General features: G+C 41.0%; 1 protein-coding gene across 1 annotated transcript in view; it reads right to left on the bottom strand.

Annotated features, from left to right (window-relative positions):
- The window catches only part of ca16b (carbonic anhydrase XVI b), a 200720-nt gene that overhangs the window by 32962 nt on the left and 153216 nt on the right, over positions 1–14542 (bottom strand). The window contains 5 exon segments of the mRNA XM_062997440.1: positions 2965–3056; positions 10835–10936; positions 11426–12213; positions 12303–12352; positions 12439–12547. Coding sequence (XP_062853510.1) covers positions 2965–3056; positions 10835–10936; positions 11426–12213; positions 12303–12352; positions 12439–12547 — 1141 coding nt within the window.

The raw sequence follows: 14542 nt of genomic DNA, 5'->3' as shown, positions 1-14542 counted from the left end.
TTGATGGCTAAAGACTGAATACACTATCCTAAATGTATTCGGAAACAGAGAGCTGATGTCAAAAATGCACATATTCCTGTCTGGGAGTTGTATGGCAGGTGAGACTTGAAATGTCAATGATATCTGAAACTGTCAGGTGTTCAGGTGGCACGAGGGATAACTGTGCTAGCCCACTGCCACTGGGATCCAGGGTTCGAGTCCCCAGTGGTGCTACCGGCTGGTCAGGTGTCTGCATACCGACATGGTTGGCTATGTCGGGGAAGAAGGGGTGAGGCCCTGTGATGGATTGGCATCCTGTCTTGGGTGTGTTACTGCATTGCACTCAGTGACCAGTTGCAAACTTTGATACCTCTAACACTTAATGTTGCATCTCTGATTTTAATATTATATATAAGGAAAACACACCACTGCAAACTGCCTATGTTGTTCTTTGTTCTACATCACTCAAATAAGGTATTTCCAGTTTTGTCATACACTAAGTCAGTGACTGGATACTGTTTTTTATTACCTAACTGGACAATCAAACAAATGGCGCTTTACCTTGGTGTTTGCTTCAAATATTTGTATATTTGAACTTATTAGAACACAGGATGAGGATTCAATATTTAAATATTTAGGCTTTGCATCTTCTAGATCAGGGGTGCCCACATTTTCGTGGCTTGAGATCTACTTTTTCAGTTGACAGCTCATCGCGATCTACTTTTTAAAAAGGTTGGCCTCATCATTTTTAAAAAAAGCTTTGAAGCTTTTTTAAATGTGCTTCAGTTGCTTATATTGATAATCAGCTTTACAGGGCAAGTGACTGAAAAATCACACTAACCTTATTCTGATGATTTGCTCTGAATGGTGTCAGACAAGTTTATGTAGTCTGGACAATAGCTGCTGATACCAATTCTCAATCAGGCTTCCAAGTGTTTATCAGTAAGAGTGGACAGATACTTAATTATTTTCATGTGGGAAAAGGCTGTTTCACACAAGTAGGTTTGTTTGGATATTTTTCCTTAGCCAGCAAGTTCCAAAATTGTCCAGCAGAGGCCCTTGACTTCAGATAAATGTCAGATTGTAGAGTTAAAATTTGTGTAACGAGATCTGAATATTCTCCGTCAGCTTATTCCACATATGAATGAAACAGCCGTCTCTGCAGTGTTCTTGCCCGAATTGAAAAGTTTTTGGTTTCTTTGTGCTTGGTTGCTGACTCATCTTCACAAACAGTGTAGGTTAAATGCAGACTGGCTACTGATGAATGAAAACTTTCTAGATTTGCAGTGCTTTAGGCGGGCTGAGGCGTAGCTATGGCAACAAACCGCAAATTAAAAAAGAAACAGTGGCCACATTTCATGTCAATCACGCTGACCTGTTTGAATGAGGCGCGACCTACAAGTGTGCACTGTGCGATCTACTGGTAGATCGCGATCGCCGAATTGGGCACCCCTGTTTTAAATTAAAATATGCTTCCTCTATATGTGTGTAAAATCAGGGTTGCGTTTAAAACTATAAAATGTATAACATATAAATGTACAGTATATCTGACCAGGATAAAGAGGTAAAAAACATGAACATATAATTAAAAAAAATGACAAATCTGCTACTGTCTATTTTCTCTGACCGAATAAATGAATGAAAAATGTTTACTCATAAGTTTGTTAAGATTTTTTCTGCTGGATTAACAATTTAAACAGCAACTTGGATGAATAATTTGGATGTGTAGCATAACATGTAACACTGCTAATTAAACACAAGCTAATCCCTTCTTAATGACTGAAATTCACTACAGCTACTGACTTCTCTTTTAAATACAAACGGGATTAGTTTGTGCTCATTAGACCAAGCTGCATGCATTTTATGAGAAAGTCTAGCAAGTTCATAGATGAATTACAAGGTGTTTCTAAACAACTTCAGGTGTCAAGATTATTAGATTAACTGTCCAGGAGTGCAAAGTCCATGTGACTAGTGGTTTTATTGTCAAGGTCAGAACGAAAAACAAAACAGTTGACTTATGCTGAAAATAAATATATCTGGATAAAGAGATATAATCTAAAAACATTAATTACATCCTGGGTGACACGGTCTACGGTAAAAAAAGACACTGCTCCAAAATCAGTAACTTTGAATCTTGGCTAAACACCTTCTGTAGAAGAGACCCCTCCTTTAATAACTGTCACAGTTTGGATGTACTTGGTCACCCTGTGCACTCTGTCAACCTGTGCTGGTTTGCATGACATCCCTGCTGGCCAAAAATGGATGCAGACAAGCACGCGCCTTCTAAAACATAGCGTGTGGATGATGAAAATCACAATGGGTTACACTCCTGTTAGCAAAACAACAGGAATCTTCAAATTCTGCTGCAACTTGCACATAGTGGGATCAGAATTTATGTAAACAGCATGTATAAATGGACCAAACCTGCCTTGCGTTAACAGTTTTGGCTACTGGCTAATTTGGCTAATGTTAGAAGAAGAAGAATGCCTTTATTTGTCATATATACATATACAGGTGCACAGTACAACAAAATTCTTTCTTCGCACATCCCATCTTGTTTGGAAGCTGGGGTCAGAGAGCAGTGTCAGCCATTGTATGGCTCCTCTGAAGCAGACAGGGTTAAGGGCCTTACCAAGGCAGCCACTGTTAGGCCCCCGAGCAAGGCCCTTAACCCTCTCTGCTCCAGGGGCGCAGTACAATGGCTGACCCTGCGCTCTGACCACAGCTTCCAAACAAGATGGGATACGTGAAGAAAGAATTTCGTTGTACTGGTGTGGTAAATGTGTTTATTTATTTTGATGCTGTGTGAGTGTGTTTAAGAAAAATGTATTCAAAAAGAATATAGAGATGACAAATTATTTTTAAAACAATCTTAATGTATTTTGTACTGTTAACAAGTTCTGATTATTTATTTTACATACCTGAATTCTGTTAAGTTTGAGTGTACAGACAGAATGTCCGTATGCGTGAATGTTTTGTACTCACCAGGTATGAAGAGGGCAGGTAAGCTTTCATTTTGAATTACTCGAGGAGAGCTCCAGTCCTCTAGGTACAGATGACTAGTCCGGAAAACTCTCCTAACAAAGACAGATAGCATTCAGGTTAATAGACTGCGAGTTTCTAAACCTGGCAGTGTGAACAGAGCTGTTCCATCTTACTGTGCTGTAGAGGAAACTTAAAATGAACAAATCCCATGTTAGCTACAGTGAAAAAACACTGGGTGGTTTGTGATTAAAGTAGGGCTGTCAAACGATTAAAATTTTTAATCGCGATTAATCTCAGAATTTCATATAGTTAATCGCGATTAATCGCATTAAAAAAAATCTGTGTAAATGTTATAGAAAACAAGGATTTTTAAGTGAAATGTTACAATTACAATGCTGAACACATTTTATGCTAAATGTACTGATGTTAAAAACTGCTGGGACAAGAGAAAACTGTAAGGGAGTTTTATTCACTCACATAGGCAGTAATACTATCCAGTGGTTTAATGGACGTTTCTACACGAACTGAGTGTGTTTTGACTAGGGTGGCCAGATTCATAGTAACAAAAAGGAGGACATAACACCCCAAAAAGCCGGACATCATATTAGGAACAGGGGGACATGCTACTGCAACACACAGAATGAATCCAGAACCCATATAACAAATATAACATATTTATGACCAATTTAAGCAAGAATTATATAACAAATGACTGTTTTACTCACTAAATGTTGTGTCTTTTCATATTTAGGTCCGTTCATCGCTGCCTCAAAAGTTTACTTTTTGGCATTTTCACCGCGTTCCTGATCATGAGAGCTGAGTGTTTACAAAACAGAGAGGGCGGGCGAAATTCAACCACCCAATCACAGACTAGCATTTAGAGGGCGGACCTTCTCCGATTGGCCAGTGGTAGCGCTGTAAGCAGTGAAATGAGGCTGTTAAACCAATGAAATACAAAGCATTTGTTTTGACATGTACCTGAGCCAATGGCAAATAATATTGATCAAAAATGAAACCAGTTCACTCCAAAAGGAGGATTTTGAAGTGTCCATCCTAGCGTTACGTGAATGGAGGACTGGCAGCTTCTTTATTATACAAGTGCATTACTACGACACTACGACGCTCGGTTACATTATGTGGCAAGTCCGACATTAAAACGTTTGTTCTACCAGTCAAGTCTCAACATGAACTAGAATTTGAGTTATATATTCTATTTTTTATAATCGCGTTAAATTGAGAATGCGTTAATGCGTTATTATCGCGTTAACTTCGACAGCCCTAGATTAAAGATAAGGTACCCAAAAAAAATTGATTAAAATGAAGTACAAAATACAGTAAGTAAAAAAGTATCAAATAAATATACAGTATTTATTTGTAACACATTTTGTATGGGGGAACATGATATGTTTAAAGATAGGCATTTAAGGCCTCCCAGAGTCCAAGGACATCCAGTCAGGTTAATTGGAGATACTAAAGTCCCCCTAGGTATGAGTGTGTGTGTGTGTGAATGTGTGTGTGTGTGTGTGTGTGTGTGTTTGCCCTGTGATAGACTGGCAACCTGTCCAGGGTGTTTCCTGCCTTTTGCCCAGTGAATCAGACCCACTATGACCTTGAATAGGATGAATAATTTAAAAAATGTTGTTTTGAAAAAGCAGTACAGATACACAATATACATTATACATACTGATGTTTATAAAAGCATCAAATACATATACAAAAACTGTATTTTGCATTTTAAATCCATGTATCAGAAATAACTTTCATCCCTGTGTGTGACTCATTGAAGCAAGTTGGGTCACATGGCTCTTTTCTAAGCACTCACATATAATTATCTTAAAGTCCAGCATATTTTAGAAGCATTAAAGTACACCAGAAAAGCTTTTATAACAGCATCATACCTGTACCTAATGCAGAGCGCAGAGCAGATACAGTTCATCCTTCAGATCAGATGAAAAAGAGAGAAAGAAAGGGCTAAGAGAAAGGAGAGGGTGGTATGTCAAATGACGAGGACCCTGGGGATCACCCCCTAAACCTCATCAGTCCTAACAACTCTCCCTATAAAACGATTTATTGTTGTGTCTGTGTGGGGTTGCCTGCACTATACAATAGGTGTAAATTAGGATGTTTCAGTAGGGATGCCAGATTTTACCAACAAACAGACCAACATACTTGTAGAAATGATGCAGTGATTAAAAACAATGTTTTATTTTTGGTAGGAGTCAAAGAAGGTCTGAAGCCACCCACAAGCACTAGGCAGAAACACAACCCAGACAGAGTGCTATTTCATCGCAGGGTACCAAATATTTACATTTATTGTCTGTTTTACCACCACTTTATCCTGGTCAGGGCCGTGGTGAGTCTGATTCACTGGGCGAAAGGCAGGAAAGACCCTAGACAGGTTGCCAGTTCATCACAGGGCAACACACACACTCATATCTAGGGGGAATTTGGTATCTCAAATTAACCTGACTGCATGTATTTGGACTGTGGGAGTAAACACACACACTCACGCTTAGGTCATTTTTAGGGCAACTCTAGTTGGCCTGATTGTATGTCTTTGGACTGTGGGAGGAAACCGGAGCTCCCAGAGGAAACCCACACAAACACAAGACAAACATGCACACACACACACATACTCACAACTAGGGCAATTTTTAAAAATGCATTTTCTCCCTTTTTCTCGGCGTGTCCAATATTTACCCAATTGCGTTATGCATCCTCTCTACTCGTGCTGACCTCCGCCCCGATTGTGGAGAGCGAACTGACACATGCCGACTGCATCTTTTCACCTGCACGAGGCAAGTACATATGCGAATCAGCCTCGTGCATGGAGAGCCACACCCTGATCAGCATTATTCCTCTACTCTGTGCAGACGCCATCAATCAGCCAGCAGTGGTCGTAATTGCACCAGTTATGAGGCCCCTACCCTGTATGAACAACAGCCAAATGTTGTTCAGGTAGCCATCCAGCCCAGCCGGATGGCAGAGCTGAGATTCGATACGATGTATTCAAAATCCCAGCTCTGGTGTGCTAGCGTATTTTACCGCTGTGCCACCTGAGCGGCCCAACTGGGGCAATTTTTAATAACTCTAGTTGGCCTGACTGCATGTCTTTGGACTCAGAGGAAACCCACACAGACACAAGAAACACATGCATAATCCACACAGAAAGGACTCTGGCCACTCGACCAGGGAATCAAACTCAGGCCGGTCTTGCTGTGAGGCGACAGCGCTACCCAAAATTATAGTTAGGGCTAATCAGCCTACTGGCATAAGACCAAAGTATCTGGAGAAAATCCACACAGACACAAAAAGAAAATGCCAAACTCCACACAAACAGGCTCCTTGAGGAGAGGCAGTGTTAGATCATGTCCTTAGGACCGCTGTTGCTCTCTGGCACCAACTCTACTAGCCGTGCCACCCAAAATGAGTTTTTAGGACAAAGCCTTGCTCATAAATCTAGGCATGTTTTATATCATTTTCAGGGATATCATTATATTCATGGTATTATGCAAAAGCTTTTGAGAAGCTGTGTTTCTCCTATTTTATTCTATGAGATACACAGTACGCGTAACTGACAACAAATGACTTTTTTATTACCCACAAAGCCTGTGATTTCAAAGGGTTAATCTGTTTTTCCTAAATCCAATATTCACATCAAAAGAAATCAAGCACACAGGCTTGAAAACAAGCACACGAGATGCCAAGTGCTGTGTCTCTCAGCATCTGCGAGTTAAACCATCCAGATGGATTCCAGCCCACATAAATCCTCATTAGCCTTTAACCTTGGCCACACTAGAGCTTCTTTTCAGCCAATACAGCAAGATGGTGAATTTGCATTTGCAATTATATAAGTTTTCTCTCTCGGATACGGACAGTCACAAAAGTAAACATTGTTAATTAAAGACTGTTTAGGAACTCAAATATACATAAAAAATCCAACCGAATACCAGCAAAATATCAATATAAAGGCAAATAGTGGAACAGACAGTGTGAAATTTGTAATTTCAAACAGCAATCAATAGAAAAACTCAAAGGACTCAAAGGCGAGTTTAATTTTAAGCTCTGTCTATTTCTTATAGTATTACTGTATACTATTTGAAAATACACCTGGGGCAGGGTACCAACCTACTGCAGTAAACAAACAGTGAACAAGGTCAGGGCTCAAACTGACATTCCCAGGACCTGGGAGTTGTGTGGTACCCCCAGTACAGTAGATCTGGTAACGAAGGTGAATTACACTTAATATCACCACAGTTAATAATGGAAAATGTGTAATTATTAAAATTAAATTATTAGTTTACAAATAAAGTTTAGAAAAATTACTCTGCCTCAGAAAACACCCCTGCTGCAAGTCCTCATTCACTATTACACTTCTTGCTCATTTCTAGCATAGAAAATTATCTCAGTCTTAGTCATTAATAGATATTACTTGAGTTTATTTTACTTTAACACTTGTCCTTTCTGGGTGGCACTGTGGCTCGGTGGGTTGCACTGTCGCCTCACAGCAACAAGGTCCTGGATTCGATTCCCAGGTGCAGCTATGTGGAGTTTGCATGTTCTCTCCCTGTGTCTGTGTGGGTTTCCACCCAAGTCCAAAGACACGCAGACAGTGTGAAATTTGTCATTTCAAACAGCAATCAATTGAAAAACTCAAAGGACTCTGAGTTTAATTTTAAGCTCTGTCTATTTCTTATATACTGGATACTATATGAAAATACACCTGGGGCAGGGTACCAACCTATTGCAGTAAACAAACAGTGAACAAAGACGAGGCTCAAACTGACATTCCCAGGACCTGGGAGTTGTATGGTACCCACAGCAGATCTGTTGACGAAGGTCACTAACAAAAATCAATTACACTTAATTACAACGCAGTAAATAATGGAAAATAAGTAATGACAGCAGATGCTATTTAGTCTACCCAAAAACCTTGGAAAAATACACAGCCTCACAAATACACCCCTCATTCACTATTGTACTTTTTGCTCATTTCTGGCATGGACTATTATCTCAGTCTTGGTCCTTTAATGATATTATTTCAATTTATTTTACTTTAACACTTGTCCTTTCTGGGTGGCACATTAGCTCGGTGGGTAGCACTGTTGCCTCACAGCAACAAGGTCTTGGATTTGATTCCCAGGTGGAGCGATCTGGGTCCTTTCTGTGTGAAGCTTGCATGTTCTCCCTGTGTCTGTGTGAGTTTCCTCCCACAAGTCCAAAGACATGCAGTGAGGTTAACTGGATAAACACTATTGCTTTAGGTGTGTGTGTTTGCCCTGTGACTGACTGTCCACCTGTCTAGGGTGGTTCCTGCATTTTACACAGTGAATTGTACCCACTGTGACCCTGAGTTGAATAAAGCGGTGATAAAAACCGACAATGAATGAATGACTTTTCCTTTTCCACTGCGAGCATTTAAAAAATCTAACCATGTGACTTCTTTATATTGTCCTTTTATATGATTCCACATTGCCCTTTGATGAACTTCTGACCTGTCCGGGGTGTTTCTTGCCATTGGCCCAATAAATCAGACCCACTGCAACCCTGACCAGGATAAAAGAGGTAAAGCAGACAATGAATAAATGATTCCTGCACAAGTTGAGTTTATATGGGGCTCAGTATCGTGCACTGAAAGTCATGCACCTATCTCCATTAAACCAAGTCTCCGTGTATATGCCAGCAGAGGTCAACCAGCCAGCAGAGATCGTAATTGCAACAGATATAAGAAATCCCTCCGGCATTCCCACCAGCAGATGAGCTAATCATTGTCCATATAGGCACCCGGCCTGTAGTAGATCTTAGATTTAAACTCACAAGCTCTGCCATGCCAGTGTGTTGTACCGCTGCGCCACCTGAGCGCCCCACAGATGTTTTTTTGCTAGCAGTGCAACCTAATTGCCTTCTTTAATTGCATATATAAATAAAATACTTATAATAGGCTCTATCAAGTAGTAGTTGGTTTTTCAGACACATTCCTTGTTTTAAGCATGCTGACGTGCCTGCTGATATGCAATAACGCTTCATACAACACAAAACGCTAAGGATATTTTAATGACAAACTAAATGCATTCCACACTGTCTAGGGTGTAGCCAAATCCCCATCTCCTGCTCTTCCGCTCATTCATAACATAATTATTCATTAAATCCTGAAAAGCCTATAAAGTAAATCACAATTTCATTCATTTCACTATTAACTTCCTTCCACTGGTTAGATTGTCTATTGCCTATTACAGAGATGAGGCTGCCAAAATACGTGCACACAGATAATGACAGAATTCTCGCCTCTTATTGTTTATTGTGTAAGGACTTTTCCTGAGTAGTATCATTAAACCAGAAAGTGGATTTCACATGATTACATGTGATTAAATGCATTATTCATGTCTCATCTCTCCTCACATTAATGATGATCACATCACAACCTGAGATATTTATTAATTTTATATATCAAAAAGATCTGATTATAATTCCTTAGTAAAGACTAAAAAACAAAAATAAAATGCCATGGAATAGTCAAAGAGGGTTAAGGATCTTGCTCAAGGGCCCAACAGTGGCTGCAAGGCAGAGCCGGGATTCGAACTCTCAACCTTTCAGTTGATAGCCCAAAGCTCTACGCACTAGGCTACCACTGTCCCTATGGTGATCATTTATAGCATTCATTTATATTTTAGTGCTGACTGGTTTATTTTGTGGGTGGCATGGTGGGTAGCACTGTCACCTTACAGCAAGAAGGTCCAGGAGGAGTTGTCTGGGTCCTTTCTGTGTGGAGTTTGCATGATCTCCCCAAGGTTGTAGAAAATGTTGTCCTTGTTGATTACTTGTTGAAAAACAGTGTGTTTTCACTTTCCTATTTATTTTCCCCTAAATCAATGTCCTTCTTATCAAACTTGACAAATATTTCCATTTAAATAAACATAAAAATGAATCTTCTCAAAATCTCAACTTTATAATTCATCATTGCTCTGCACGCCTGGTTTTAATATTCTACATTTCTTTGCACTTTAATAGCACGCTCAAGTCATCGCGGCTGGTGCGTACTCCTCGCAGATTGGAACACAGCTTGGTTTCTCCCCCGAAATCTCACGGGTCATTGGGGCTCGGCATCCTCCACTCTTATGAATGATTGAGCACGTGACAGGGCAGGATGCAAAACTTCTGCTGATGATTTACTGTTGCCTGCATCAGCCACAATCATTTTCATCATCACTCTCCAAGGATAAGGTTTTAATTTTAACAATTTATTGCATAAATTGTTATAGAGCTAAGGGTAAAATTTTGCACGACCTTGTAAGGGTGTAAATAACGAGAAAGTCTTGAGTTGGTCATCTTCTAGACCTTCATCAGTGGTCACAGGACACTGCCCATGGGGCGCTGTTGGCTGGATATTTTTGGTTGGTGGACTATGCTCAGTCCAGCAGTGACAGTGAACTCATACCAGCACAACACATACTAACACACCACCACCATGTCAGTGTCACTGCAGTGCTGAGAATGATCCACCACCATAATAATACCTACTCTTAAAAATTAATAATTATTTATATATTTGGATTATCATAATGTGTATACATAATACATATCTATCTATCTGTCTGTCTGTCCGTCCGTCCGTCCATCCATCTATCTATGTATTTATCTGTCTGTCTGTCTGTCTGTCTGTCTGTCTGTCTGTCTGTCTATCTATCTATCTATCTATCTATCTATCTATCTATCTATCTATCTATCTATCTATCTATCAATTATTTGTCTTTTATGGACCATGTTTAAATAAGTACAGCCCGGTAAATAATAATATGTCTGACACAAATTTCTAGCTCTGTCATAGATATTACATGCATAAAGACTTTGGATAACTATTACAAGAGCTTACCTCCAGTAAACCAGGACAGACAGCAGAACGATGAGGCACAGGAGAGCCAGAGCTGATACCACCATCACAGGGATGATCCATTCCGTCCTAGTCGATGAAGATGTAGGCTCCCTGGCAATGTTGTTTCGTTCTGAGTGTTGAACATCCATACAAACAGGAAACAAATCCAGAAGTTAAAACACTAATAAAGTCATATTCTTTTAGTGGCAGCACTACAAATCAGCAGAAAATGAAATAGATTTTTGTAAGATCTACCTCTGAGACCAAAACCTTTTACAACTAAAGCCATGGATTACCAAGACTGTGAACAAACAATACAAATCTGCATAATCAGCAACCAGCCAGGCCGGTGGCACCACTGAGACTCTTAGGATTTATAATTGGTGGTGTTTAGCGCATTACAGCGCTGTGCTACTCAAGCACATTGTGGGTAGTTTACTCAGGATATTACACAGATGATAAAACACGCAAATAAACACACAAAAAATTTAAAAAAGCAAAGCTAAAATTTGAACTCATGAGTTTGAGGTGTCAGCTCTTTGTGCTGGCATATTTTACCTCCGCACCACCCGTGCACTGAAAAACTAAAATCTAAATACAGCTTGTTTTTTGTTGGATCATGAGTGATTCTGTGTGGCTGACCTACCAGTATGAATGTAGGAAGGCCAGTGACCTCTGTCTTTATTAGCTGGCTTTGTGGACTGTGTTGGGATGCTGACGAGCTGCATATCGGCCGTGTTATTTTCCGGCAGCCAGAATGGTTGGCTTGCCTCTTCCACTGAAGCATTGAGAGTAACAGTGGAGATCCGCTCATCTGTGCCACCAGGAGGCGCTGTGTATGTCTCAGTGTTCACAATCCCATCGTCTCTGCCTCTTTCTGTAGCCGGTGGGGCCGACGCAGGAACAGTTGTGTTTTGAGCTTCACTTTGCTCCTGGTCTGTAACCACAGTTTCATTCTTTTCTTTCTTTTTCTTTTCTTCCTTCCCGTCTTCCTTGTTATCTTCATTCTCTTCTCCCTCTCGTTCGTGCTCTTCCTCATCCGCCTCTTTGGTTCCCGCTCTCTCTTCTGAGGGTAGAGTATTAGATTCAGTTTTGGATGGCTCTGAAGTGGGGGGACCTGGTTGGCGAGTTGGGGTAGGACCCGAGCTGGTGGGCCAAAGAGATCCCGGGAGGGAAGAAATCACCCCGCCACTAAAACCCAGGCCGGCCAATAGCGTGCTAGTGACCAGAGATGCCATTGTGGTCGGCCCACCGCTGGATGGAGGACCCATGCCTGTCGCAATAGACACAAATGAAAAAGGGAGGCCGGAGGAAGACCAGGTGGAGGAGCCGGAGCTAATAGGAGCCATGTCTGCAGTGGAACCCGGGGACACCGTAGGCTAAAAAAGGACAAGAGAGAAAGTGACAGGGGTTATTTTAGGTTGTACTTATGTCAGACACCATTTTATTCATCATTCACACAACTTACCATTCCTGTTTTTACAATTCTTGTCCCTTGGAATATCCGTGTAGTGTTAGCTGAAACAGTACAGGGTAAATTACAGCATAATAAATAAAATTCGATTAAATCAATGTTTGGGAGGTAAAACAGGGTACAAACTCACCTCTAAATAAAAGTGTCTGGCTGAAGTCACTGCGCTGGTCTTTCTGACACAAAGCCTGTACTCTAAAGAGATACAGCACATCTGGGGACATGCGTGTGATCACTGCTCTCTAAAAAAGACACAAATATACATACTGTAGTTAGGCAGAATGTGGTCAAAGGTATGTCAAGACCTTGACTATAAAATTGCTGGACATGCTGGACATTTAATTCCAAAGTCATGAGCATTAATAAAGAAAGTGTCTGTGGGAATCTGTGCCTGTTTAGTCAAAGGAGTGTTTGTGAGGCATAATTGTATAAATGTTTCCATTTATAGGCAATGGGGTGGAATCAGAACTCTAAACAGGCCACAAAAGTTCTTCCACATCCAACTTCTCTAAAGAAAAGTCTATGCCTTCCCCAAACTGTTCCCACAAAAGTGGAAAAACTTTACATGCATAATTTTAGACACCTAAAAGCAAATAAAATATTGGGATGGGTGTCCTAATACTTTTGACCATAATATTATTAACTGTATTTATATATACAGTTGAGTCACATTATTATGATCACTACTTACTGTCGGGTAGCTCATGAAGGAAGTCATGTCTCGTGAGCTGGCATGGTGGGTATATAAGGTGTGCGAAAGGCTGTCTGCACATATATCCCTCATTCCTCATGGGTAAAAGTACCATGGGTAAAATTGTCTTCCCAGGGGTAGATAGGATCTTCCAGCAAGGCAATGCGACATGTCACACGACTATGGTTGGACAATGTCTGACATTGGTTGGAAGAGCATGACCAAGACATCCAAGTGCTACCCTGGCCCCCTAATTCCCCAGACTTGAACTTAATTGAGCATCTGTGGGACCACCTCGATCATCGTGTTCGCTCTATGGATCCTCCCCCATGTACCCTTCAGCAGCTGTGGGATGCACTGCAGTCAATATGGCTTCAGATACCTGTGACAACCAACCAGGATCTTATTGAGTCACTGCCAGCCCGTCTAGCTGCTGTTTGTGCTGCATACGGCGGTTACTCTGGATATTAGCTGGTCATAATAATGTAACTCTCTCTCTCTCTATATATACAGTGTATCACAAAAGTGAGTACACCCCTCACATTTCTGCAGATATTTAAGTATATCTTTTCATGGGACAACACTGACAAAATGACACTTTGACACAATGAAAAGTAGTCTGTGTGCAGCTTATATAACAGTGTCAATTTATTCTTCCCTCAAAATAACTCAATATACAGCCATTAATGTCTAAACCACCGGCAACAAAAGTGAGTACACCCCTAAGAGACTACACCCCTAAATGTCCAAATTGAGCACTGCTTGTCATTTTCCCTCCAAAATGTCATGTGACTCGTTAGTGTTACTAGGTCTCAGGTGTGCATGGGGAGCAGGTGTGTTCAATTTAGTAGTACAGCTCTCACACTCTCTCATACTGGTCACTGAAAGTTCCAACATGGCACCTCATGGCAAATAACTCTCTGAGGATCTTAAAAGACGAATTGTTGCGCTACATGAAGATGGCCAAGGCTACAAGAAGATTGCCAACACCCTGAATCTGAGCTGCAGCACAGTGGCCAAGATCATCCAGCATTTTAAAAGAGCAGGGTCCACTCAGAACCGACCTCGCATTGGTCGTCCAAAGAAGCTGAGTGCACGTGCTCAGCGTCACATCCAACTGCTGTCTTTGAAAGATAGGTGCAGGAGTGCTGTCAGCATTGCTGCAGAGATTGAAAAGGTGGGGGGGTCAGCCTGTCAGTGCTCAGACCATACGCCGCACACTACATCAAATTGGTCTGCATGGCTGTCACCCCAGAAGGAAGCCTCTTCTGAAGTCTCTACACAAGAAAGCCCGCAAACAGTTTGCTGAAGACATGTCAACAAAGGACATGGATTACTGGAACCATGTCCTATGGTCTGATGAGACCAAGATTAATTTGTTTGGTTCAGATGGTCTCAAGCATGTGTGGCGGCAATCAGGTGAGGAGTACAAAGATAAGTGTGTCATGCCTACAGTCAAGCATGGTGGTGGGAATGCCATGGTCTGGGGCTGCATGAGTGCAGCAGGTGTTGGGGAGTTACATTTCATTGAGGGACACATGAACTC

Source organism: Trichomycterus rosablanca, chromosome 6 (genome assembly GCF_030014385.1).
Source record: "Trichomycterus rosablanca isolate fTriRos1 chromosome 6, fTriRos1.hap1, whole genome shotgun sequence".
In the NCBI taxonomy this organism is placed as follows: domain Eukaryota; kingdom Metazoa; phylum Chordata; class Actinopteri; order Siluriformes; family Trichomycteridae; genus Trichomycterus; species Trichomycterus rosablanca.
The sequence above is the reverse complement of the archived record's forward strand: the minus strand, read 5'-3'. Positions and strand labels throughout refer to the sequence as shown.